This window comes from Ictidomys tridecemlineatus, chromosome X (assembly GCF_052094955.1).
Source record: "Ictidomys tridecemlineatus isolate mIctTri1 chromosome X, mIctTri1.hap1, whole genome shotgun sequence".
Lineage (NCBI taxonomy): Eukaryota > Metazoa > Chordata > Mammalia > Rodentia > Sciuridae > Ictidomys > Ictidomys tridecemlineatus.
Window position 1 is genome coordinate 35,880,158 of NC_135493.1, and position 27,912 is coordinate 35,908,069.

At 41.0% G+C, this 27,912-nt stretch overlaps 1 protein-coding gene across 4 annotated transcripts in view; it reads left to right on the forward strand.

The window, feature by feature from the left end:
* The window catches only part of Amot (angiomotin), a 67,254-nt gene that overhangs the window by 13,602 nt on the left and 25,740 nt on the right, over positions 1-27,912 (forward strand). For 3 of the 4 annotated variants that reach the window (XM_078034356.1, XM_078034355.1, XM_078034357.1), the window contains 7 exons: positions 1,797-1,945; positions 4,008-4,941; positions 11,399-11,479; positions 11,581-12,076; positions 16,539-16,683; positions 17,600-17,692; positions 24,053-24,198. In XM_078034356.1, the coding sequence (XP_077890482.1) occupies positions 4,070-4,941; positions 11,399-11,479; positions 11,581-12,076; positions 16,539-16,683; positions 17,600-17,692; positions 24,053-24,198 (1,833 nt within the window). In that variant the 5' untranslated portion in view covers positions 1,797-1,945; positions 4,008-4,069. The remainder of the gene's footprint in view (positions 1-1,796; positions 1,946-4,007; positions 4,942-11,398; positions 11,480-11,580; positions 12,077-16,538; positions 16,684-17,599; positions 17,693-24,052; positions 24,199-27,912) is intronic. The other variant, XM_005323337.5, reaches the window with a different exon arrangement.

Consider the following 27,912-nt stretch of genomic DNA (forward strand, 5'->3'; position numbering starts at 1 on the left):
AATGGGCATGAGGAACCTAAGTAGTTCTGGAAAAGAATTGTATGCTGGTTTCTCTCCAGGGGCTCAAGTTTAAAAGCCTTGGGCTGTTTTCTGATGTTTCTGTTGAAAAAAAGACAAATGTTTTGTTCAGAATCTGACAATAGAATCTCGGAGGTTATTTACCATAGCTCTGTTAACAGTCCAGCTTTGATTCCAATTAAAGTTTGTTTCTCTGCTTTGAAATTTGGGGAGACACCCTAAAATAATTATTTTGAAGATTGGAGATGATTTTTCTTTCAACTGTGATTATACATTGGGCCAAAACAAGACGGAAAGACGAATTTCCATGTTTGTTCACTCTATATCTGCTCACTTTACTTTTGGCAATATTGCAAGGAAATAATGTTAAATTAATCATTGTGTGGTTTTTGTGGGTTTTTAGAAAGAAAATTTACATTTTGGACATGTTCCCAAAATACAGAGATGCTCTTGTGCTTTCCTTGCATTGCTTTGCTTTGCAAACAGAACCTGTGGTATGAATTAAAGCTTTTCCTTTAAATGATACGAATGAATCATGGCTAGGTCAGCATGTGGTTCATGTGCATCTCACCTAAACACAAACTCCTAAGGCTTATAACCATTTTGAGTGGACCTGGTGGTATCTTCAGAAGGTCAAAGCAGAAATTATAAATGAGGATTGTCTCAAATCCACATCTGTGGGATGTTTGCATCTCATCTCTATAAGATGAGTCTGGTAGACTCCATTTGCTGAGACACTGGGGCAGAGAAAGTGTTGAAAAAACATTCTGCTTGGAGAAGAGTTGCTGTACTAGGTTTAGAAGGGCCATCATCTCTCCTACTGGAACAAGAATGAATGGGCCTCCAGGCATGGTGGTGTGTGCCTCCCCAGCTACTGGGGAGGCTGAGGCAGGAGGATCACAAGTTTGAGGCCAACCTCCACAACTTAGTGAGACCCTGTCTCAAAATAAAAATTAAAAAAGGGCTGGGGTATAACTCAGTGGTACAGCACCCCTGGGTTCAATTCCTAGAACCAGCACCACCACCACAACATCAAAAGAGAAGAAGAAGAAGAACAAGAAGAAGGGATGAGCCATTGATCAGGTGATCTGATTATGAACTTCATGAGCATCTGCGGGTATAGCTCAGCGCTGCCTAGTATGTGCAAGGCCCTGAGTTAGATCTCCAGTACCAACCAGACAAAAAAAGATTGTAAGCTCCACGAGGGCAGGCTGACAAATATCTGGAATGGTCAATATGCAATAAATACTAAATGACTTGGCTGAAAAGAAGTTTTCATTTTCCTTCTGCCCATCTGAGGCTGAGAAAGTCAAATTGGGAACATGACAAATGTTCTTTCTTTTGATCCCAAATCTGCCTTATGATGACCATCTTCCTTTCTGGGATGTGGGGCCGTGAACTTCATGAACCTGCCCCGCTGTATTGACAGCAATTTCACCTTGTACCTTAGGGTGAAAGTGGTTATGGTTTTTGTCATCATCCAGCATCCTAATGGATGACTTTCCTAGGCCATGAGGTTAGGATGGGGCAATACTTTTCAATGTCAGACCTGGGCATTTCTGTCACTTGGAGACAAGCATGACCTCAATAACAGCTGCTGGACAGTGAGGTTGCTTTTCCTAGTGGAGATGGATTTTGGCCACTCATTTAAAAGCCAAGCACCATGGGAAGACAAGTCATTCCCTTGGAGGGAGTGGTTTAGTTAACTGCTGGCTGTTGGTGGCAATATAGAAACGACATTTTTATTTCTCCCTCCCTTCCCCTCCTGAACATTTCAGAGTGACCAGTGGTTGGACTCTTGGCGGCGCTTACCCTGAACCTGAGTTTTAGGGGAGAGGGAATCTGCCGGTGCGGTTTCTGGAGCTGCTCATAAGCAAGAATTCCCTATCCTGATCAAGGCTTTAAGCCTAAAAGAAAGCAGAAATAGGTATGGACATTGGTGTGTGTATATGTGTGTATATGTGCAGGCATGTGCCTACGTGTTTGTGCAGGTTGGGGTGGGTGTTGCATGGGAGGGGGTGGCATATTCTTCTGGGTCTGGGACAATGCAATGTCTACATTTCTCTACTGTGCAGAGCTACACCCCAGCCTTGATTCCTTTTTCTTTTTTCTTTGCAAGAAGAAAAATAGTTCAGTAGTCATCTCTCCAGTTTCAGGCACCAAATTATTTTATGTTATGCTTGCCAGCCTATTAGAAAATCCCAATTTGACAATTCAAACATGAGAGTCCTAGAAGGTCACTGGGAGGGAAGGAAAGGACTAGAGAGCAAGTTTCTAAGCCTGTTGGCGATTGGTGTGCACTTCCCAAAAGAAAATGATAAATGGGACTTAAAAAGGGGGGAGGTGGAGCAAATTGCTGTGTAGAAAAATTGGAAATCAAGTAATGATAATCATTAGGAAGTAAGGGAGAAATTACCATGTCCATTGCCACACATATATTCTGGATCATTCCCTCCACCAACTAAGGGAAGGGGTTGATGTTTCCAGAGATACTGTAAGTTGCTTAATCTGCTATAATAAAGGGCCTAGGAATCAGGATTTCAGAGTTTTCATCCAGAAACCCGAGGCTAACCTTTATTATGACTTTCCATGTGACATTGTGTCCATTGTTACAAATTATTTCAGATCTTTAGAATGAAAGTTTAATTACTTATCATTAGTATTTAATATGACAGACTAATTTTCTCCAAAGAATTTTGAAGTAATGCATTTGTATACACTATATAGTGCTGAGAAAAAGAGAAGAGTTGTGTGTCACCTGCCACTCATTTTTCAGATGAGGAAATGAATGGCAAAAGAAATAAGAAATCACTTACTTAGGTTCCCCTCTAGACCAATAAATAATATGATTAGAATTTGAATCTCAAGTTGTGTTACTATGGTTACCCATTTTACTCAACCCATAATAATTCCTTAGAAGAACTGGTGGCGGTAGAGAGGGAGACGGTAATCATATCCTTTCCAGAAGGATGACCTTTTCATTTTTTAAGTCTTTAATGTTGACAGAGCTCACTTCAAATCAAAGAGGTGCTTCTGTTTTACACTCCAACTCAACAACAAAAATCTCAGTGACAATCCCTGGATGGGTAAAAGAAAAACTTTGACAGTAATGATTTTACCAAGTCATTCTTTACACCATGGAGCATCTAAAGTGGACAATACAGGAAAAGATATTTTTTTGGAGTAGAGAAATGGGAATGAATGGGAGGTGGAGGGGAGAGATGGGAAAGGGGCAGAACAGCAGAATGAAGTTAACTAAACTATGGCATGTCCGTGCATTAACATATCACAATGAACTCCATTTTTATGTATAATACATCAATTAAAAAATAAAAATCTGAATGATCATCTTTAAAAAAAGAAATATGCAAAACAAATACAGCTTGCTATAAAGTATTTTTTTAAAAGATACATTGCAGAGTCTTAGAGATTGAGAAAAAAAGATTTGCATCAAGGCAGAGATCATACCTGTCTGGTGTGACCCAAGATCTCGTAACCTTTAATTTATTTTAGTTCTTATTGAGCATATCATAGCTCCTGTCACACATTGAACTGCTTTACAAATCCCAGCTATGGGATAGCTCTTCCCATTCTTTTGTCTCCACCTCCACAGCCATAAGACTTGGATTTTTAATTTAAATAGAGCACAGAGAGATGAAGCCTGTGAATGAGGGCCTTGGAAAATTGCCCCCTCTCATCACCCTGCTTGACTACTCCAGGTCACCCCCGTCTTTCAGGAATTAAGTCAAGATTGAATACTTAAATCATGCTAGATGTGAAAGTGGAAACAGAGCTCTTTTGCCTCCACGTCCCTCATCATATCAGTGCTAGAGCCAGGAAACCCAGCAATTACGTTGTTCTTTCTAAATTCAATTTTTCTACTTTGTTTCTGCAATGGAATCCTCACCCCCAAATATCCATGTTCTTCCCCTTTAGAGGACTGATTTATCCAACAACTGGGTGTTAAGCTTCCTGTTTCCCCTTCCCAGGTCAAGGGCAGCCCAGGTGCCCAATTTCTCTCTCTCTTCACAAGGCACCACCAGCGATAGAGATGAGAAATTCTGAGGAACAGCCAAGCGGAGGAACCACAGTATTGCAGCGTCTGCTACAAGAGCAGCTTCGCTATGGCAATCCTAATGAGAATCGCAATCTGCTTGCCATACACCAGCAAGCCACAGGGAATGGCCCTCCTTTCCCCACTGGCAGTGGGAACCCAGGCCCTCAGAATGATGTGTTGAGTCCCCAAGACCACCACCAACAGCTTGTGGCACATGCCGCTCGGCAGGAGCCCCAGGGCCAGGAAATCCAGTCAGAAAATATTATCATGGAGAAGCAGTTATCTCCTCGAATGCAGAATAATGAAGAACTCCCGACCTATGAAGAGGCCAAGGTCCAGTCCCAATACTTTCGAGGCCAACAACATGCCAGTGTTGGAGCTGCCTTCTATGTCACTGGAGTCACTAACCAGAAGATGAGAACCGAGGGACGTCCATCAGTCCAGCGGCTCAATCCTGGGAAGATGCACCAAGATGAAGGACTAAGAGACCTCAAGCAAGGACATGTCCGCTCCTTGAGTGAACGACTTATGCAGATGTCACTAGCCACCAGTGGGGTTAAGGCACATCCACCTGTTACCAGTGCTCCCCTCTCCCCACCACAACCCAATGAACTCTACAAGAATCCCACAACTTCCAGTGAATTCTACAAGGCCCAAGGGCCACCTCCCAACCAACATAGTCTGAAGGGCATGGAACACCGAGGCCCCCCACCAGAATATCCTTTCAAGGGCATGCCACCCCAGTCTGTAGTGTGCAAGCCCCAAGAGCCAGGGCACTTCTATAGTGAGCATCGCCTGAACCAGCCAGGGAGAACAGAGGGGCAACTGATGAGGTATCAGCATCCCCCTGAGTATGGAGCAGCCAGGTAAGAGAGTTCCCTTTCTGTCATTTCCTGACCTCATCCCTAGCCAGCCCTTCTGCTGAGTGTTGGGAATATTAAGGGAAGGAATGGGCAGGTGTAAGGAACTCCAATAGCAATGCATGGCTTACCTGTGGCTCAGTAAATTGCCTGTCAACCAGAATTTTAGTCTCTTGAACCATAATTAGCACTGTATTGACATTTCCTTGACTTATAGGTTGGGTATGGACTTGGCCGCATAGTGGATGAAGAGGAGCACAAGTCTTGATTTCATTAGCTCTTTGCTGCCCTATCTCATAGGATCCTGAAGGAAGGGTTAATGTTTCTCTTCTTGTGCATTATTAAGCTCTTCTTTGAGAAGCAGAAGCAAATGGTCTTGGACTTTACTCTGCAACATCCTATCACTTCCACACATTCCCATCCATAAAACTCTCATCATTTATTTTTGTGAACAAATCTGTTTTCCATTAGTTGTACATTTTCCATAGAATTGCTATGATTCTTTTGGACATTGAATAAACAGTCAGATATTATGGCGAGGGGAGCTATATACATGTTCAGGTTCAGAATATACTTCTTTGTAGCTCGTGAAGTTTGGTCTACTTTGTATTTTTTCTATAGAGAGTTTGTTAGTTGCTTGTTGTGTTTTTAAACATCTAAGTTAAATTCACATCATATTGTAGAAGTTTGCCAGATGCTAAAATGCACAAAGAGAAATGTTCCTATGACTTCTGTTTTATAAATTTGGTTCTCCCTAAATGTACCTCTTATATATCCAGCCAGTTGCCCCATGTCTTTATCCACCAGATTTTATGATTTCGTGGTTTTCTTCATTGTTCTTATCGTTACTCTTTGGGCCATGTTGCTGATATTGATATCCGCATTTCAGTGTATGCAGCAAGCTAAAGTTTAAGTGGTGGGCAACAATATTGGCATTCTGTGTGCTATTCCTGCACAGGGCAGGAACATGGGTAATGATGGGTGGCTATAAGTTCAAAGTCCTGACTCTAGGTTGACACTTTTCCATAGGTGACCCACAGACTAGATCTGTGATTTCTCTCATGTCTACCTCTTTCCCTCCTAAAACTCTCTTGGCTTGAAGTTCACTGGGTGACTCAGGAGAGAAGACACTCCCTCAGGGGGTAGAGAAGAAGTAAGAAGAAGGTTCCTGGTATTTCCTGATATTTCCTTTTCTCCCTCTCTATATCCTGTTTTTTTTTTTTTTTTTAACCAGAGGCAATTTACTTTGAGCTCCACCCCTAACTTTTCCAGTTTAGGATATTCCCCCCATTAACCCTGGTTGATTTCCTAAAGCCTTTGTAGCTTTCAAAGGGTAGAGGCCTAAGTTCTGATAAGTGTCTTAGAACAGGAAGTGGGGTAAGGACAAGTCCATTCATCTTGAAACCAAAGCAAGAACCCAATTCTCACCTGCCCAGTGAAACATAAGACCCAGGGAGGGACTGTTCTGTTGGACTGCAGAGCTTGGTGGAAACCCATTCAAGCCAGAAAAATGTCAATGAAGCTGGCAGTTTTTGTTTTGCTGTTCCCATCAGTATGGAAGAGTCTGTGGGACTCCCTCCAGTCTGTGGATGGGCTGACGTCTGCTGCGTTGTGGGTGTGGAGCAGAAGCCAAAGCTCCACTCAGCACATGGCCCGCCTTCCCAGGAAAGCTATTTTCAGAACTCATTCACCAGTATTGTTTGTGATCTGAAATGACTCCCACAGTGTTTGAAGCTAGATGGAAAAGCCCTTTGATCTGCCTAAATAAATAATGAGACAAAGAAGTTTTTTTCCTTTCCATACTGATTAAACCACCAGAGAAATTTAGCTTCATGGATCTTATAGAATGATGCCTATCTTTTCTCCTACCACCTAAATTGACTGTGACTCTCACTATCCCCCAAGCAAAAAATACCACGCTGACATGTCCTCTCTTTTCTTTTCTTCCCTTTCTTCCTTTCTTTTCCTCTTTCTTTCTTATGGCCTGGGGATGAAACTCAAAGCCTTCACACTAAGCATGCTATCATTTAGCCACATCCCCAATATACAGCCCATCGTGAGCAGTGTTTTTCTAACATTCATTTCTTGATGGCACAGAGGCAGAATGATTAATATGCTTGGTGAATAATCAAACCTAAAACAACCCAAGTCAGAGGATCCCCAATGTGAAATTTGGTTGGGCACCAGGCAAGTTCTGGCTGCAAGCTCTATACTGACCCTGTATGAGGGAGTGGCACTTATTGACAGATTCCTGGCAAGAGGAGGTCGTTGAACGTGCTTTCCAGAAGCACACTGCTGTTAGGTGGTGACATTTTTTTCCTCCTTTATTTCCTTTAACCAGCTAGCTTTATTGTTTGTGAGTACCTTTCCAAGTAATTGTTGCTAGCACCAAACCTTAAGAGGACTAAATTTTTAGTTCTTAATCCACAAATTAGAGATCAGTATGCAAAGCTTTTTGAACAAATTGCTGTTAAAAAACCCAAAACTTTTTGTTTGCCTTTAGAGGTGCAATGAAATGCTGAAGATTTGCTGTAAAAATGAACAAAATGTTATAAACAATCTTTTGATTACTTCATCTTCCCTATGCCCTCCTCCCTACTTAGAAAATAAATATCTTGAATGCCCAAATCTCCAGATGGGAAACAAGGCCAAGCCATCTGAAGCATTTTACAATTTTTGAATCTTTGTGTTTCTAAGTGCTCTGAGCCTTTTCTACATCCTGGGTTTCTACATTTATCAACTGCTTTTAAAAATTAAATAATTTCTGTTTACAAAAGTAGCCACCTCCTTTCAATTGTTGAAATCATGCCCAGATCTGATGTTTCTTGAAATCTTTGTTGAGTGGAATCTCAGGGTGACCTAACACTGTAGTTCAGAGTAAAGCTGGTTGTGCAAGCAGAACCATCCGGAATTCTCAGCCTGCTCCAGGATTCACAGATTCACCATTACAGAGCCCGGGAGAGGCATCATTCAGGTGATGAGGATAAGTTGTACTGCAGGCTGTTGGTGGCTCCTGCTCTGATAACAGTGTGTGTGTGTGCAGGGTGGGGGGGGCTTGATGTGTGGGCAGGTGTGTGTGGACATGCATACTTGTGTGTCTGGGAAGGGTGGGGACTCTTCAGTCATGGAGTGGCAGGGTGGAAGGTACTATGTCAGATGTGTGGAATTTCTTTTACTTTCCCTTTGTGTCCTCACAAGCTGTTTCTTGGGGTGAGGGATGCGGATGTACCACTCCCAGCCCTTGGCTTTGGGGAAGACTCTAGTTTTAGTTGGTGGCCTCTGTCCTGCATGAATGGCTTTGTCCCCTTTTCTGTAGAGCACCAGAGGCTAAGCTAGTTTTAGGAAGGAGCAGGATGAAGGAGGAGGGAAGTGGCAGGGAGGCAGGCCAGGTCTTCCAGGGGTCATGTGATTCTATTGTCTGCTGGGTGGCTTGTTGTTCCTGGTTAATGTGTCAGCAGGGAGCAATTCCAGCTGCTCTGGGGTGGAAGGACCTGGAGAGTGTGTCTTTCATGTGGTTGCCACTTTTATTATTATTATTATTATTATTATTATTGCTCTTATTATTATTTAATCTTCAGTGTATTTTGCTTCCTATGACATTGCCCATATTTCTCCCCCACCCCCGACTTTTCCTCTTCTCATCCCCATATTAATACTGTCCTGCTTTTTGGTGGTGGGTGGACTGCTGGTGCCCAGATGGAAATTTTTTTTGCTGGAGGGCTTTCTCAGATCCTTTGAGACTGTCCAAGAAACATCTTGTTTGTCAATGACAGTTTTCCCACCATCACAGTGTGCTGAGATCTGTTTCCTTTCCCAGCCTGGGGGAACTGAGGGGCAGCCACCTTTCTCTGTTTATCTTCATCCTGGGCTTATCTGAGGAAACCTTGTGGCCTCCTCCTTTCTGAGCTCCCGGTGGTGGCTGTGTACTGTCTAGGGCCTGGAAGAGCCTTCTAGCCTCCAGGCAGAAGGGAGGCCGATGGCTGAGTCTATTTGAAATAAAGGCCTGATTTGCTTGATGGTGCCCAGGGGAGCTGTGGGGAGTAAACCCAGTTCAGAACTAGGCAGTAAGTCTTTAAAAGAGAACACCTCCCAGGCGACAGGCTTCCAAATCCTTGAAACCAGGACAAAGGTTAATGTAGTGATTTTTCCCTTAAATTTCAAAAAATATGAAATTGAAATTGTAAAATTTTAGTCCCTCTTTTCTGCCCAAGAGATGCAAAGGCCCTCAGCAAATTCTAGGACATTGTATCTTAACTCTAGGAACACATACACATTATAACATCACTTACTCAAAGAAGAAAGAGAGGACATTGTTCATTTTACCTATGTTGAAACTGAAAGTCCATAGAATAGAAAATGGAAACTCTTTGCCAAATAAGTTTATAAATGGTGCCCAGGCTTTTGTTGAAAAGAGTATCTTCAGCTCTTGGAAAGAAAGATTCTATTTGGCAGCAACTTTCTAGTTGTGATCTTGAGTACCAATCATATCAGTTGTTTGTGCCCAAGTATATTGTGTGCCCTCTTTAATATTCAGCAAGTATAGTGACACACACACACACACACGCACACACGCACACACACATACATGAAATTGGAAGAATATGGATGTACCAGATGCATATGGAGCTAAGGGAAAGAACCGGGGTTTGAGCAGTTTTGAGGGCTTTTGTGAACATCAAGATTATTTGACATCCACAAGCAAGTGTTTGGAATGATTTGGTAACTGTAAAAAACTCTTATAGTGAGGAGCTCTTGTAGGGATAGATAAATGAACAATAGTGGTAACTGGAGTGTGTGTGGGAGGCATGTGCTTTAGCATCTGGAATGCCAGTTAAAAGTTAATTGCTGGGCTGGGATGTGGCTCAGTGGTAGAGCACTTGCCTAGCATGCATCAGGCCCTGGGTTAGATCCCCAGTACTGGAAAGAAAAAAAGAAATAAAAGTTAATGGCTCCCAGTGATTTGTCTCAGTTCCATCATAAATTTTATGCATAGTAATGCAAAGATTAAATGGGTAGCTTATAAGTGCTATGTTAACAAGGTCACCCCATCAAAATTGGGAGCTGGATAAGAGACTTGTCATTCCTATTGAGCTAAAAAAATATGAATTCCTCAGTATTTTTGCAGTTCATTTGGAATCTCAGGAAAGAAATGGACTCAGATTAAGTAATTTGAAAAAAAATAATTTAAACAAGGAGTAGACAAGGTCTCTAAACTCTTCCTGTTGGGATCCAAATTCCATGCTCTTAGCCATCTGTCTTCCTTGGATTGACAAGTATCAACTGTAGGACAAGCGTCCCCAGGACGTGGGAGCATATGAGGTTAGTTGGGCATGTGCTGCAAGGAGGGTGAACAAGCTTTTTGTCTTCGGTGCACACCAACAGATATTCTTTCTGGTAGTGGTGTTTGGCTGGAAGTGTTCCATCTACAAACTCTTGATTGTTTTTCTTAGTGCTAATAGTCATTAGGTACAAATTATTTGTACCTGGGTATTAGTATTTTGTACCTAGTAATTAGATGCAAAAGTTGGGAAAGCCACATTAAACAATGTACCAAAGTTGTCTTTCTGAAACTCTATAAGCAATAAGCTAGAGATCTGAACATCAGTGCATACATATCAATGCATTATGGCAGTGGAAATAGCCAGGAAATATGAATAAGGAAAGAAGTGCTCTGCCTTGGCACTACCACTAATTCACTCTGAGCTTAGCACGTCTCTTGTTTTCCATGTGTCCAGGGATGGAGCTGCATGAAATAATTGCTTTAAGACATTTCTGGCTCTTATATTTTATGATTCAGTACATCAAAAATAGTATGATGATGTTGCTTGTAACCCCCTCCAAGTCTTGGTACTGTTATTACTAATGGACATTATTAAGTTATCAACAACTGAAATGAATAAATAAGAATTATTTGGTGTTTTTAGTGTAAAATTCTACATATTTTTGAGTGGTTTTTTTTGATAAGTATGAATTCTCTAAGCCAGGTCCAGGTAGGAAGATGAAGGGAAGTTTTGGTAGCTGTTGTCTCCAAAACAAGTGAGACGTGTTTTCTAAATTTGAATCTTGATGTGTGCTGGACCACATACATAATGTTATTTCTAACATTAGGTTTAGTTTAAAATAATAACTTAAAATTTACCTTGTAGAAGATCATTTAAAATATTTATCAGACTTGTACATTCCTTAGATTTTCACAAAATGACTTTGGAGGTCATCTGGTTCTATTATCCATGTGATCTCACCTGTATCTGTCTGGCTCACAGGTTGAGCCACGAAAGAACTGTAGAGGTTTCTGCAGGGATCCTATAGTCTGACTCTGCCTGCTTCTCATTTTGCAAGTGTCCTGGGGGCTCCAGAAGCCTCCTCCTATATCTTTTTTTTTTTTTGCCCTACTGGGGATTTAACTCAGGGGTACTCTACTACTGAGTTATATCCCCAACCCTTTTTATTGTTTTATTTTAAGACAAGGTCTTGCTAAGTTTCCCAGGCTGGCCTTGAACTTGAGATCGTCTTGCTTCAGCCTCCTGGGTTGCTGGGATTACAGGTGTGTGCCACTGCACCCAACCTCATCTCACTTTCTTGTTCCCTTTTTCTTCAGTGCTTCCGGAGAGAACTTAACCACAGCCTCCCTTTTGTGTTTTCCAGGCCAACGCAGGACATCTCCTTGCCATTGTCGGCCAGGAACTCTCAGCCTCACAGCCCTACTTCTTCCCTGACATCTGGAGGTTCCTTGCCCTTGCTGCAGTCTCCACCATCTACCAGATTGTCTCCGGCCCAACATTCCTTGGTTCCAAACCAAGGTGACCACTCAACTCACCTTCCTAGGCCACAGCAGCATTTCCTTCCTAATCAGGTTCACCAGGGCGATCTTTACCGTCTCTCCCAACCTGGGCTGAGTCAGCAGCAACAGCAGCAGCAGCAGCAGCATCACCATCAGCAGCAGCAGCAGCAGCAGCAGTCAGGAGAAGCCTATTCAGCTATGCCTCGTGCTCAGCAGTCAGCTTCTTATCAGCCCATGCCAGCCGATCCTTTTGCCATTGTTTCCAGAGCCCAGCAGATGGTTGAGATCCTCTCGGATGAGAACCGGAACTTGCGGCAGGAGTTGGAAGGGTGCTATGAAAAGGTGGCCAGATTGCAGAAGGTAAGGTTCCCATTGGGCAATATTAGGGTCTCCATTTAAATCTTACTAATAGTAGAAAGCCATTGTGGTGGTGTATACTTGTATTCCCAGCAACTCAGGAGGCTGAGGCAGGAGGATCTCACATTTGAGGCCAGCTTTGGCAACTTAGTGAGACCCTGTGTCAATATAAAAAAGAAATAAAAAGGGGGCTGGGGTTGTAGCTCAGTGGTAGAGCACTTGCCTAGCATGTGTGAGGTGCTGGTTTCGATTCACAGCACTGCATAAAAATAAATAAATAAAATAAAGGTATGTGTACATCTACAACAAACAAATAAATAAATAAATGGGAATGTAAGGGTGATAAACACCCCAGCGTTAAATCCCTCGTATCCCCCCCAAAAATCTTAAAAGTTTCTACTTGTAGGTGTCTGAGGACAGGCAAGTGTTCAGAATTTTTGTGTCTGAAGGTCAGATATGGGTCAAACTTTGGCATAAGCCTTTTGCCTCTCTATGTCAGAGAAGTAATAGTTTACATTTATACTAGGAGAAAAAAAAGTATATAATTTTTCCAGATGTCATGGCCCAAAAGAAAACTTAATTGCTCTAGAATTCCAAAGTGAACAGGGATACCTCTTCATAAGGCCAGGATCCCTGTGTCAGTAGAGAACTTGCCAGCACTTGAAGGCTTTTGGTATTGATTATTTTTACCAATATGGATTTGAATCTTAAATATAAAACCATAGTTCACAGTTCTTCAAAAAATTCTCACCAGCTGAAATTGAAGCCTGCCCTGCCTTGTTCTGGAAAAGGATGGGAGTTCTCCTAATCATTTTTTTCAACACCGACCCCCCCCACTCCCCTGTTTTGCTTTGGTTCTTCCCTGAACTCAGATTTAACATCTGCTCTCTTTGTCTGGTGTGTATGTCGGGGAGCAGGAGGGGCTTAGCACCACAGCTGGGCAACAGGTGACAGCTCTAGGCTGAGGAACTAGAAAAAGGAGTGTGTGTCCCCAGTTCACATTCTTCCCTGGGCCCCTCCTATCTCCTGCAGCTGGGACTTTAGCTCTTTAGTGCTCCAAGCTAGGAATCTTAGTTTTGGCCTCCAGTGGCTGTTGGTGAATACAGTTTTATGTCCTTGGCAGCCACTTGCAGTTTTGTCATAGTGGAGCTCTTGTGGCTTGATTTCCCTATCTTCTGCACTTTTGAGGGAGGTGAAACTAAAGGTGAGGGAGGGAGGGAGGGGACGTTGTCTTGTATTGTTGAGCAACTCTGTCCTTAGGAGACACCAGGTGGAAATTTCAGGGGCCTGGATGAGGCTGAGAATTTGCAAATAGGTCTGGGTCTAAAGTAGAGGAAGGCTTATCTTCAGCTAAGTATTTTTATGCAGCTAAAAAAGCTCTCCCTCCTCCAGTTTCCTTAAACCTGAATGGGGCCTGCTGAAAAGTGGAGTGAGACCTCTTTCTGTCTGACTTGATCCTGGTTTTGTATTTTTTCCCTCTTCTCATTTTAACTGTATCTCTTCCTTCATCACTTTGATGCAATAAATTAATTCTATCATACACTAGATACACAGTTTGGATGATTAGGTTAATAGTTGACACCCCTCCCCACATTCTCCATTTAAGGTGACCCCAGCCCCATCACTAAAAGATGAACCCAGATCTTCTATAAGCCCTCTTACCATAGGATTTATGGTAATTTTGGGGGGGTTGGGTGGATGACAAGGAAGAAGAGTAGCATAGAATTTTTGTTGGTTTTTATTGTTGTTTGCTTCTCTGGATATGAAAATATATTTCAAATAAGTGTAATTGGCATAGCCTGAGCATCAGGAGAAATGGAGGCCAAACTAGTACTAAGGTGAAGGACAGGGACAAGAGAGGGGAGAAGAGGAAAAGGAAAGTGGGGGAAATAAGGTAAATACCAGATGGTGCTGGAAAAAATAAGAAAGCAGAGGCTTATGAGGGTAATAAGTAGACAAAGTCTGGAAACTCACTATCACCCTCAGTTTCCCCTGTCCACACTATCCCCCTGACCATGCCAGTGGATATGCCCTTCTGTGAATTGTGTCATGGAAGGCTCTATTGACTGATGTGAAACTTGCCTTGCCTTTGTGAAGTGTTATGATTTGGATATGAGAAAAAACCCGTAAGTTCGTGTGTTGGTATAGGAATATTCAGAGGTGAAATTAATGGACTGTGAGAGCTATAGCCTAATCAGTCCATTCTAGTTTGAATGGACTTAGGGGTGGTAACTGTAGGCAGGTGGGTTAAGGCTAGAGGAGATGGGTTACTGGGGGTGTGACATTGGGGTGTATATGTCCTTGGTGAGCAGAGCTCTCTTTCTGCTTCCTGACCCTGCCAGGAGCTGAGCAACTTTCCTTTCCTGGGCCCTTCTCTCATGATTTGCTGCCTCCCTTAGGCCCAGAGCAATGGAGTTGGCCCACCATGGAATAAACCTATGAAACTGAGCCCCAAATAAACTTTTCATTTTCTAAGTTGCCTTTTTGGGGTATTTTGGTCACAGCAATGAAAAGATGATTAATGCATGAAGAGTACAATATCTCCACAGGGCCTGGGGGAAGGATTAGTACCAGAACCTGCAACAGCAGTCTAAACACCTTGAGTGAAGTTACCAATGCCATCCAAGTGTTGCATACTGTGAGAACCTGGAAGCCTCCCTCCCTCCCTCCCTCCAGACTGCCCAGAGCAGGCCAGTACTAAGCCTGGTCTTTCAAATGGAAATGTTTATTTTCTCTACCCAGCACTTGAATTTCATGCAAAAGCTTCATCAGACACAGGCCTTACAGATCTTGTCTCTAAATGCCATTCACCAGCTTTCACCTTCTGTGCTGCTATCTCGGTGCCATCTGCAAGGAGAAAAGCACTTTCAAGTCTGCTCTTTTCAGTGGTATAAGCCTCATTTGTTTGTAGGCAGCCCTGTCTCAGGCAGGATTTTGGAGATGGGGGCAGGTTGAATTGAGTTGTTTGGTAGCCCTACCTTTCTCCCCACTCTCCCACTGGGGCCCTGATATTTCTCCCCATAAAGCACCCTGAGCTTTGTTAAGGAGTTTAGTGGAAAACTGAGAAGAAACACAGAATAGTTTCAGGAATCAGACTTAATTTGAAAATTGACTAATAGGCCGTGGGGTTTATTTGTCTTATACACATCATATGCAAATAATTTCTGTGGTTATTACATGTGCAGTGGAACTATACTGGTTAAAGAAAGACTCTGGAGTCTAATTTCTTGTTTTCTTCCTGATTCTGGTGGATTCAGGACAAGACCTTTTGTCTTTGTGGGCTTTTTTTTCCCCCTTTTTTCTTTCATTTTACGAGATTTGCAGGGGTGTCATAAAACACAACTCTAATCATGAATTTCTGTTCAAAAATCTGTACTGGTTTCCCACTGACTATGGGATAAAGTCCAAATGCCTGGCATTAAAAGCCTTTTATGATCTGACTCCAATCTATCTTCACAGCCATATCTTGCCAGCTTCCCTCTGTGTACCCCACAGTGTCCAGCCAAATGAGGCTACTGGTCATTCTGGGAATGCATTTGCTCACTCAGAATAGAATACCCTTCCCCTCACCTCTGCCCATTGAAATCTGACCTAGCTTTGAGGATCTGACTCTAAATGCCACCTACTCCCTGAAATTGTTCTCCTCCCCCCACCAGGAATAATTTATTTCTTCCTTCTCTGTATTTTATAGCACTCCTTTTTTTCTCCTCTCTCTCTGGTGCATGCCAGACAAGCAATCTACCACTGGGCCACATCCCTAGCCCTTTTTATTTTGGTACAGGGTCTCACCAAAGTTGCTCAAGCTGACCTCAAACATGTAATCCTCCTGCTCCAGCCTCCTGAGTCTCTGGGATTAAAGAGTGTGCCACCTTTTCCTAAAAGTGGATGTTGCCCTATATTCTTTGACTTGATTAGATTGAAAGCTCATTGAGGACAAAGAATGTTCTCATTCGTATTCACACACCACAGTGCTTTAACCAGTTCTGATTACTGTTTGACCCTTGCTTAAATGTTTGTTAAAAATAATACTGAAGTTTCAGATTTTTAGGGCCTGTTTATTCCACTAGGTAGATAACAGGATAAATTGAAGTAAACATGTGAAAGCCCTTTATATGCTATGAACTTAAGATATCCTCATATTATATACTTTATTATTAATATTTTCAAAATCAAGAAAATATTTATTCAGAAATTAAAATTTATAACTCTTTTAATGAAGTTCATTCTATTCTATCACCTTTTATGAAGGTAGAAGTCATATATACATATATTGTTTATAACCTCAGGAAGTCTTTTTGAAATATACACTTACCAAACTTTCCATTGAACTTGGAATGTTTTCCTTGAAAATTTTCTCTCATGGCCATCTGGGAGAAACTGTCACTGAGGTTTTGCATATGTGTTTTTAGACCATCTTCCCCATCAACCTCTTATCATTACCACCTTTCTTGCTCTTTATGTTAAGGTGGAGACAGAAATCCAGCGGGTCTCAGAGGCATATGAGAACCTAGTGAAGTCATCCTCCAAAAGAGAGGCTCTGGAGAAAGCCATGAGGAACAAGCTGGAGGGTGAGATTCGGAGGATGCATGACTTCAACAGGGATCTGAGAGGTGAGCAAACTGGGGGGCCTACCTTTGTATTTGTGGGGGCAGCTGCAAGGTGATGCTGGGAAGGGCTGACAAGGATCTGATCAAGCTCTTCAGGATCATCCAACCTCTTGGTGTGGTCAATGGTAAGTTGCAGAGACTCTGCCAGGCTAAGGGTGTGTGTATGTGTATGTGTGTGTATCTGGAAAAGTATTTGGTCTCAAGCTTGCTTAGTGGGGAGATAATTAATTGCCTGCAATTAATCGGGCAACAATTCTTCCTGATATTCTAGACCCACCTAGCCCACCCCTACCATTGGTGCAGCCTCTCTTCCTTTGTAGGTCTTGCACAGGTATGTCTGTGGGCTGTACAAGCTTGAAATAGTGATTCCCTTTGCCATTTGCTAGGGCTCACTCCTTTCTTTTATTTTTATCTTCACCTGATGATATTGAAGTTGCTGGCAAATGTTTCTACTTTAAATCACCATCAACATCTTTAAAACTGCTGCCCTTGGGGATGTTATTTTCTGTCTTTGGATTTCAGTTATCTGTAAAATCAAGGGACTCAACTAGATGTTGTCATGGGCCATTTCTAGCTTTAACATTATGATTTTAAGAACTTCACAGGAACTGTGATGTTCTTTTTTCTGGTTAATGAAAGTCATCTTTATAAATTTGAGGATGGAGTATTTCATTGAAATGTGCAATTCTACATCTATACCAAAAGGTCATGAGGAGTGAAAGAGTTAAGTCCTTATTCCCTTTTTCCCTGCTATTGTTTTGGAATTCCTGTTTGTTAATCTCTGTGTGGGTCATCCATTCCTACTAAGTGATGAGAAGATGCAAACTTGTTTTGCCGAAGGTCAGTAGTTAAGAGGGCAAACAACATGTGCTTGGTAATTTGTATTTGGGGCCCTGTTGATTATCTCCAAATTCCACAGAGCGTCTAGAGACAGCCAACAAGCAACTTGCGGAAAAGGAGTATGAGGGGTCCGAGGATACCAGGAAAACCATCTCTCAGCTCTTCGCAAAAAGTAAGTCTGAAAGCTTCAGAAGCCGGTGTGAGTGGGTGGATGGGAGCAAGGTGTGTGAAATGGTTGCCTGGTTCTCCTTAGCTTTCAAGAACAGACAGGATACAGCGAATATCATCTAGGGATTCTTTTTCCTGGTGAAGCATGAAATTGGAAGATTCTATTCTATTTCTTCTAGGCCAAGAAGTCAGCTTGACACAACATCTAATCATATCAAATGGCTTCCTCTGTATTAAACCATAGAAACTTCTTGGAATCCCTGCCATTGTTATGGCTAGCTGAAGAGAGGACCTCAATGAGCATGGGGTCCCTTAATGTTGAAGGGATGTTCTTAAAAGGTTCTATATACTGTCTCTGGTAGGGATGATATTAACATGAAAGATTGATGAATGGTGTCTGAAATAGCTAACCTGCTGCTGGGACTCCCTTAGTTAAACACTTAGTATCATATCTTATCACACTTTGACAGATTGCAAGGATAGCTAGAGGCCATGGCCTGAACTAGTGACTCCTGTTGCAGAATTGAAGGGTGTAGGGCAGGCAGAACTCCATCTTCCTTAGAATAGTGTTTCCTTTGTCTGAAAATACTCCTAGGACCCTAATGATGAATTAATCCTCTTCTTTATCGGTCCCTAATGAACTCCACCCAGCTAGACAATGCCTAATTCTTTCCAATTGCTATAATAAAGGCAGCAATAAAAACTTCATAATAGATTGAGTCCACAGGGAGAGTAAACTGGGAGGAAACAGATGAACTGCCCTCATTTCTGCAGATACCCAAACTTGGTTTCCCCCATCCCCAGCCCCCCTCAGTGCAGCCCCTGCTGTACTTGTGCTTGGTAGGGACTTGTCAATCTTCCATCTTTGCTGGGCCTCCTAATGACCTTTTCAAGTCATTCTATGCAGCTTCCAGTCAGCTTTTACAAGTTTGTTTGATCTTTACTTACAAAGTTCCCCTCCCTGCCTGGGTTACTCTCTTGTGCTCTGGCTTCAGAACAGAGTATTTCTTCCTCTTTTTCTTTCTGCCCCCTGTTCCTTTGTCAGTAGTCTTAGATCAAGGAATGTCGTTTTTCTGGTGTCATCGATGCCCAGTGTGAATTGTTGTGAAGTTGCTTTTGTGGTGTCACGGTTGCCCTGGAAGCTAGTTCAGTGACAGAGAGAGGGTGGCAGCCTCCCAGAACAAAGCGAAACAAAACAAAACATATGGATTCTTGCCCTGGGTTTGATAGTTCGTACTCCTCTCTGTGTAGAGATGGTATTTCAGGTGTCCTAGGAGCTCTGCTACAGTTTTATAAAATGTGATAATTTACTAGATCAAACTACCTTAACAGCAGGGTGAAAAACTGTCAGATAGCTCTAGAACTAGGCAGGGAAGAGAGCATGACTCTTGGCCATGACTCTTGGCCTCCTTTATTTCTTTTGCCTTTGGATATCAAGAGGGCCCTGCATGGTTGGAACTATGGCAGAAAGAAAGAAAGGCCTTTTGAAAAGCCTCCATGGGGTGTGCACTCCAGCAATCCCAGAGTTCAAACCAACTCGATCCAGAAGGCAGTCCAGCATAGTAGAAAGAATAGAATAACTTGGGCTTAAATAAGAGCTCCACTCCTTATTTACCAATTGTGGGTCCTTGTGCTAGTTAGTCATGCTCTCCAAATCTCTGTTTCCTTATATGCAAAATAGAGAAGAGAATAATACCTGTCTTGTATGGTTGTTCTGAGGATTAAGTCAGTACAATACCTGGTAAGCAACAAATGTACATTTCTTTCCAAGGTACATCTGCTCACACAGATGTATGAAAAGTCACAGTGGGAAGGTAGAGTGAGGCTGTCCTGTGGAAGTTTCTTTTAAGGTTCAAAGTCTTGAGAAGAAGGACATTCAACCTTCAAATCCAAATCCAACTACTTATTTGAGTTTCTAGGGAGAGATCTGTTCTAGTTATGAGGCGAGGGACCTAGAAATGCATAACTACTTATGCCATAAGTAGTTTATGTATATGTCATTATGTAACTATAATATAATCCTAGATTCAGAAACTTAGATCAGACAAATGTCAACCTTCTCAATCTGAAAACTAGTATAATGCATCTGTCACATCTCAATGAAAAGCATATATACATATATATGCCTTTCAATATATATATATAAAATATCACAGTGCCACATCCCTAGCTCTTTTTATTTTTTATTTTAAGATAGAGTCTTGCTAAGTTACTTAGGGCCTTGCTAAGTTGCTGAGGCTGGCTTTGAACCTGCAATCTTCCTGCCTCAGCATCCTCAGTTGCTGGGATTACAGGCATGTGCCATTGTTCCTGGCAAAGGGTATATTTTGAAACTGCAGATTTCCTTTCATTATGAATCATTGTGATATCATGATGATTATCTTTATAGAAGAAGTTCCTCAGGTGTTTCTTTTTTTGCTTTTGGATGCTTGTTTCATTTAAATAAACTTATCTCTTTTGATCCTTAACAATTATCATGAGGTTATATAAGATGGTATTGTTATGTCTGTTTTAATCTCTAGAATTTTTATTCTTTCTTAGAATTTTCATTTTTCTACTTACATTACTCATCTATTCTTACATTCTGTCTACTTTTTCCATTAGAACCCCTAGCATATGAATCGTAGTTGTTTTAAATTCAGGATCTGATAATTGTAGTATTCTTGCCTATCTGGCTCTGGTTTTGATGCTTTCAAACTCTTTTCCCTTTTAACATGTCTTGTCATTTTTGTTGTCATTATTGAATGGTCGACATGCTGTATGTTATAAGAGGAACTGTGGTAAATAGATGCTTGAATAACACCTGCCTTGTAAGGTTGTTCTAAGGGCAGTACACCTTTCTGATGTGGTGGTAAGTTGGAGGGGGAAGGGAAATGTTCTCTAGTCCTATGAGTGCTTCTCAGTTGTTCCCTCCCTAAGAAGGTTTCAGGATGGCCAGAGAGGTTAGAGTTGGGTATTTCCTTCTCTCAGGCTTGAACAGGCTGGAGTTGGGTATTATCTTATCCTAGGTTGATTTGAATCTGGAAAAAAAATCCAGTAGGTTAGGCAAGGCTAAATAGTTTCCCTCAAGGGTAAGCCTGGTTTAAAAAAAAACCAGAATACTGTGCCATATTTCATAATGGTTTCTTCCCTCACTCGGCTGATAACACAAGAGGATTTTTCTCTGATCTTCACTGTGACCTGGTCAATCTTCTGAGGTAAGAGCTCACAAAAGCACAGAAGTTCTAATATGAGTGCATCCCTGGAGTTGTCTCAGGTTTGTTCACACTGAGCCTCCAGCAATTCATCAATTATAGATCAGATTTTCCTAAATCTCTACTGGTTCCTCCAGAGGTTTCTAATCTTGTGATTCTAAGCTGGCAACTTGTGATTCTCTGTGTCAGGTATACCTGTCTGTCTCTCCAATTTTGACAGAAGTTTGCCCTGTGAATTCACTTCTCTGAAGGATCTAAGTAAAGTTATTGATATTTCAGTTTGTTCAGCTTTTTGATTATTGTTAGGATGGAGTGGTGACTTCTAAGTTCCTTTTATACCACAACAGAGACCTGAGGTCCTGTTATACTGTTTTAAAAGAAGAGAAATCAGGACATGGTTGACAGTTCGATTAACTGACATGTTCAAGTCAATAAAGTTAAGGAATGGTAAGGGCTAGAATCTTGGTCCTGTTAAAACTTCTCAGAACACTTTCAGGATTGAGATATTTATTGAACCATCCTTGCATGACCAAGATAAACACCATTTCATTTTGTTACATCATTCCCTGGTACAAATTTTGGCAGGTTATTTATTCTCAGAAAAAAAGCATACCACTTCAGCCAGATATTCAATTTTATTTGGGCAGTTTTGCAAAGAACATTCTTAGGGTTATTTTAATTTTCTCTACTTCTGTGACTCTTTTTCCCATTCAATTCTAATATCTTTCACTTATCCTTCTTGATGAGACTCTTTAGTGGTTTACCTATTGCATTTTATGTATACTAATCTGCTCCTGAATGTGACTAACAATTGAACAAATAGCATTGACATTTTCAGGAGACCGTCTGAATAAGACATCTAAAATTATGACCAAACAATGGAATCTTTAACTGATTATTGGGAGGAATAAGAATTACTTCATTGGGCTGGGGATGTGGCTCAAGCGGTAGCGCTCTCGCCTGGCATGTGTGTGGCCCGGGTTTGATCCTCAGCACCACATACAAACAAAGATGTTGTGTCCGCTGAAAACTAAAAAATAAATATTAAAAATTCTTTCTCTCTCTCTTTAAAAAATTACTTCATTGAATAAATTAATTTTTAAAAAAGAATTACCTCATTGAGATTCAGTGAGAGTAAATTCCAATGGAATATTGAAGTGGTTCTGATCAGCTATGGGTACTAGAATAAGGAACATCCAATATAAGAAGGCAGATTGAGATAAGAATAATATATGGACCAAAGTATGAATTTTGTTTAGAGACTACATATAAACCTATATAAATTTATTAGAATGCTAACTTGTATCCATCCTCCAAGCCAAAAAGATCATTATGGGTCCACTAAACTCTTTCATTCTTTTTTTCAATGTTATTTTTGTTAGAGCTTTATAGTTATACATAATAGTGGGCTCACCCTGACAAACACATACATGCTTGGAAACCAATTTCAGTTCCTGATCCCCCCCCTTTCCCTCCTGCTTTTCCCTCCTATCCTCCCTCCCCTCTCCCATTCTCCTTCCTCTACTATTTTAAACTTCCTTTTACTCATCTATTAATTTGTATTTGATTGGTTCTTTAGTTATCCCATCCTTCCCGCCCCATTTTCTTTATTTTACTCTGGCTTCTATATATGAGAGAAAACATTCAACCTATGAATTTCTGAGTTTGGCTTATTTCACTTAGCATGGTAGTCCCTATTTCCATCCATTTATAGGCAAATAGCCATAATCTTAAAGTCTTTCATTCTAAAGTCAAAGATCGAGTCTACACACACATACACATACCATACACACACATATATGTATATACATATATATGTATATACATGGTGTGTGTGTCTATATATTGTAAGTACACAGGTATATCATCTTATTTTTAAAGAAATCTAAACTTTCAAACTCTGATAGGTAGACTTAATTCTGCTAATTTATCATAAAGGGAGAGTCTCAAGTAGAGGACTTTTAGGAGGTGAAATGTCTGCCTGTATTCCTCTGATCCTGATGTTTCTGATCCCAATGTTTTCCCTCTAACTTTTCCCTGTTGGTTCTGACAGTCCCTCTACACCCAGTCTATGCTGCAGGAGAAAGAATGGGAAAGAGCATAGCATGGCTTCTAGTTTTATCTTACTGTTTAAAGACATTGACTTCCTAAGAGAAGCAGATTCTGAGATAAAGTGAGCTATGTTAGGGATGGTTTTGGATTAGGAGTTCCCTGGAGAGGACATGTTGTCAAATAAACTTCATCTCGGTTAGAAAAAATGTTAGTGTGAAAGGGTAGGATTGAGATTTTATCCGTATTATGAAATATCAGGTTTTGTTTTGTTTTTGCTTTTTTGCTACTGGGGACTTAACCCAGGGACATTCAACCACTGAGCCACATCCCCAGACCTTTTTTGTATTTTATTTAGGGACAGAATCTTGCTGAGTTGCTTAGGGCCTTGCTAAATTGCTGAGGCTGGTTTTGAACTTGCAATCCTCCTGCCTCAAGTCTCCCAAGCTGCTGGGATTACACCCATGTACCACCATGCCTGGCTATGGAATATCATTTTTAGATTTACTTGATACACTGTGATGAGGAAATAATGGGAACAATTTTGTTGGGCTCAATTGATCTTTTTTCAGTGCAAGAAAATTTTGAAAAAATAGGGCTGGGGATGTGGCTCAAGCGGTAGTGCGCTCGCCTGGCATGTGTGCGGCCCGTGTTCGATCCTCAGCACTAAATAGAAATAAAGATGTTGTGTCTGCTGAAAACTAAAAAAAATAAATATTAAAATTCTCTCTCTCTCTCTCTCTCTCTCTCTCTCTCTCTCTCTCTCAAAAAAAGAAAAGAAAATTTTGAAGAAATAAAATTGAAAAGATGACTAATTTTCTCTTCTGATATATGTGTGTATGTATTTATCCTTCTTTGTATAACGCTTCATATTTTCATGACATTTTATATCTACTTTCTCATTGTTTCTGCACAAAGACCATTAGGTGACTTTTCTAAATTTACACAGAAATGTTTGTGATAGAGCCAGTGTTATAGTCTACATCTTGGGTATCCTGGTTCTTGAAGCTCTGTGCTAGAATAGTAGCATGTCAAGTAATGTGTCCAGTTTGTCAATTTTGCTTACATAAGGCTTTGAGCCAACTCTGGGATGGAAGTCATGATATTTCATGTCCTGACAGATAAAGAAAGCCAGCGGGAGAAGGAGAAACTGGAAGCAGACCTGGCCACTGCCCGTTCTACCAACGAGGACCAAAGGCGACATATTGAAATCCGAGACCAGGCTCTGAGCAATGCCCAGGCCAAGGTGGTGAAGCTGGAAGAAGAGGTATGTTTTGCTCAGGTAGCATGTGAGCCTGAGAGTGGGAGAAATGGCAAAACAAGAACACTGGGCTTGTATCTTAGTGGTAGCTTGAGCAATCTTCCAATAAGAATGTGCTGCTTCTAGTTATAGTTGTGTTGATGTGAGTGGACTTTGAATTCTTTTCTTTGTTGCAAGTTCCCCTTTTTCTACAGAATAGGAAATCACTAGAGTCGGGGGCAATTTCTATTTACTCATTTATATAATAACCAAACTGCCCTCCTACTCCAAGTTCTATATACTTAACCCTGCTTGTGAGATATATATTAGAGTGCTTTAAAGCTTTATTTTGGAAGAACCAGAAAATGATTCCAGATATTTTAAAGCACTCCATGGATCTTGAAATTAGAATAGTCCTCATCTATTTATACTTAATGGGAAATAAGTCCCCTCTTAGTCCTAAGTCCCCCTCTTAGGTCGAAAATATATCTTTGTGGCTGTACCATTTGGACTTAACATATTGGTTTGGCAAAAGTAGCCGCCTTGGGAAATCTGGGATAGGATAAGACTAAATTTATGTCAGGAGTACTGACCATGATCTTTGCTGTGGCTTAATGATTAGTTTTTAGTACATAGTTATGTGATGGGGTGAATCTGTCAGCTATTACTGTATCAGGATGGAGCCCCAAAACTATAATGCATACAATTTATGTATCTGATCAGTCTTGATGGAAATGTTACTTGCCTACAACACTAAACTGTTCATGTCAAATAGAGGGAACTTTGTTGCTAGATTGTCCATTGATTAATCTTAAATGTCAGTTGACATTGCACTAAAGTACTACTAACTCCCAGATGCTTTGCGCTTCTGGGAATGGATATATTTCAGTGAACATTGATGCTAAAGAGTAACTTTGTTAAACAAATTTTATATCTCAATTCTATTCTAAAATTTATGTTGTTTTAAGTGGAAAATGCCTTCATTATAATAAGCTGGAAGCTTTATAAACTTGATACAAAATTAAAGTGTTAGGGACCAAATACCATTCTGGCTATTGTATGTGAGGTATCTTTCCTGCCTTCATTCATTGTTTGCTTCCTGTCCCCCAGTAAGAATGGTTCTAGTTACTGGAGATCTCCTGACTTACAGATTTCCTCTGCTTTCCTTTTTCGGTATTAAAATGCTTGCTGCAATTGGGATATGGGCTCATACTTTACCAGAAGGTAATACCATCTAATCCATGATATCCTTTAACCTGACTGATTAAGTGTTAACTTCAGGATAAAATAAAATAAAATAAAGTTGAACTTTTTCTCCATCAGTATATAATATATGCTCAGAAATATGCTAAGTTGCTTCATGAAAAGTGAGGAAGTCTTGCATTTGCCAAATGTCTGTGTCTAAGGAGCTTAACACACCCTTTGGCCCTCAATACACCTCATATATTCCTTTTCCTCTTTTTTTTTTGCAAGGGATTTCCAGAGAAAGTCACAGGCCAGAGTAAGACTGTATTCTTTTAGAGAAGGACAAACTAAGAGACCTGCTGAGAAGTAGCTTGCTAATGATCACATGGCAGGTCTTGGGTAGAGCCAGGAATAAAACTGGTATCTCATGACTCTTCCTTCCATAGACCCTGCTGCCTTTCTCCCTGTCTGAATCATCCTTTGGTTCAACTCCCAAAAAGAAAATGTGGGTACTTGTTCAGATTTAGTAACCTCTGCATCTTTTTAAAATTACCTTTTTATTGACAGATTATAGTATATCTTTATGGGGGTAAAGTGTGATGTTTTGAACCATTTTATGCATTGTGTATTGATTGGTTCAGGATGCTTAGCTTATCCATCATCTCGATCCCATAGCGATTCCTTGTTATGAGACCAATATGTTATTGTTAACTGTACTCACCCTCTGTATGAAGGACCATCAGAATTTATTTCTCCTATCTGATTATGGCCTTGTACCCATTAACCCTATCCCTGCCTCTTCAGTACCCTCCCTGGCCTCTACCACTTTACCATCAGAATTTGTCTAAACTGCTTTGACATTATGGTATATATACAGCCCTGCTCCCCTTCTGGGAAGGGTACTCATCCAGTTGGAGATAAATGAACAAAATACTGCAACCTTCTTGGTTTTCATTGTTTGAGGATACAGTGGGAACTGGTTGTTAATCATGGAAATAATATGTGTGTAGGAAGAAGATGTTCATCTGTAGTTCCCACTGAGCAGCCCTCGCGGAAACAGTTGCCTGAAATATATATCTGGCTTCAGACTTCTGAGGCTTTTCTGGGCATTTGTTCCAAAGATTTCTAGTAGTTTTCCAGGGACTTGCCCCAAAATATGTAGTTTTACAATTTAATTAAGTTCTAAATATTGGCTGGGATTGAATGAATGTTGTCTAATGGCTAGATACCTCAAATGAGCCCATTAATTATTGTTAATTTTTTAGTCTTCATCCAACTTGTACTTTCCTATAGAGTCTAATTGTTGGGGAATTCTGAGTTGCTGTTGCTAAAAGAGGTGGAACTTTTGACTGGGAGAGTAGGCTCACAGCCCTGTTTCTATCCAGTGGAATCTCAGAGGCCACATAACATCTTCCAAAACAAAGCCAGATCATATCTCTAACATATAAAAGCTTTCAAAATCATGTCTCAGAAAATTAGACTAGTTCTTGTGGTTTTGCTGTGTTCTAGCAGCCTATCAGAGCTGAATTTGCTCCTGGGTGGTGTTTGTCCTGTCTTTCCCATATGTTCAAAGGAAAATTTTCCTTTCTATCATCCTCAAATGTACAGACTGCTAAGCAAAGTATTGCTTTTGTTCTGTGACTCAGTCACCTTTAGGTCTCAGTCATTATGAGTTAAAATTTCCAGCTATGGAATATTAGGGAGGTATTTAAGGTATGTATTCTGGAACAGAACTGATAAGGGTTCTTCATTGTGGTTCCTGTACAAAATATCAGTGAACATTTCTAAAACAAGAAAGGTATTCATGAGTACAAGAGTTATCTCTCTGTCTGATGGAGATGGCTCAAGAAAAGCCTTGTTTGGAGGCAGAAAGATATGCTAGATGATCTGCCTACTTCCAGTGTAAACACATAACTTAGTTATGGCTCACAAATGGCAACCACAAATTCTCCTTTTTTCTTAGGCCTTCAAAGTTCTTCCAGTGAGAATGTCTTCAGTCCACTTAGTGAATCATAATTATTTAAAATTTCTCAAAATAGGCCTTTTGTGTGAGGGATGTTTTCTCAGCTCTCCAAGCTCAAGGTCACTCAGGTAACTAGTTCTCATTGCATCAAGATGGTCAGGGAAAGATTATAGCTACTTCAGTGGTTCCAGGGTCCTTGTGTTTATTTATGTTTTCCTCTCTAGAAAGACCACATTTAGATGCCTTCCCTGAAATTCATTCCATCCTTCTAATCCCATTAAGTCACTTGCCTGGGGTTCTCTGCAATCACCAAGCCCTATATAGAAATGTGGTCTCAGGCTCACAGAGAACCTTTCTTTTGGAAACACAACTTCCATTCTCTTCAGAGTTCAGTGTAAATTCTTTCATGGATGCAGCTCTGCTGACACCCAGGGAGGTATTTTGCTGGGGAGGGGATATACCTGTTTTTTGGTGCATCACTGTGACCAGGCCTTGACACCATTCTACAGTCTGTACTGCAGGCTGCCAAATGAGGTAAATGGTGCCTTTCCGTCTTCACTCTTATCTTTCGGAACACGTAGGTCCTATTGAAG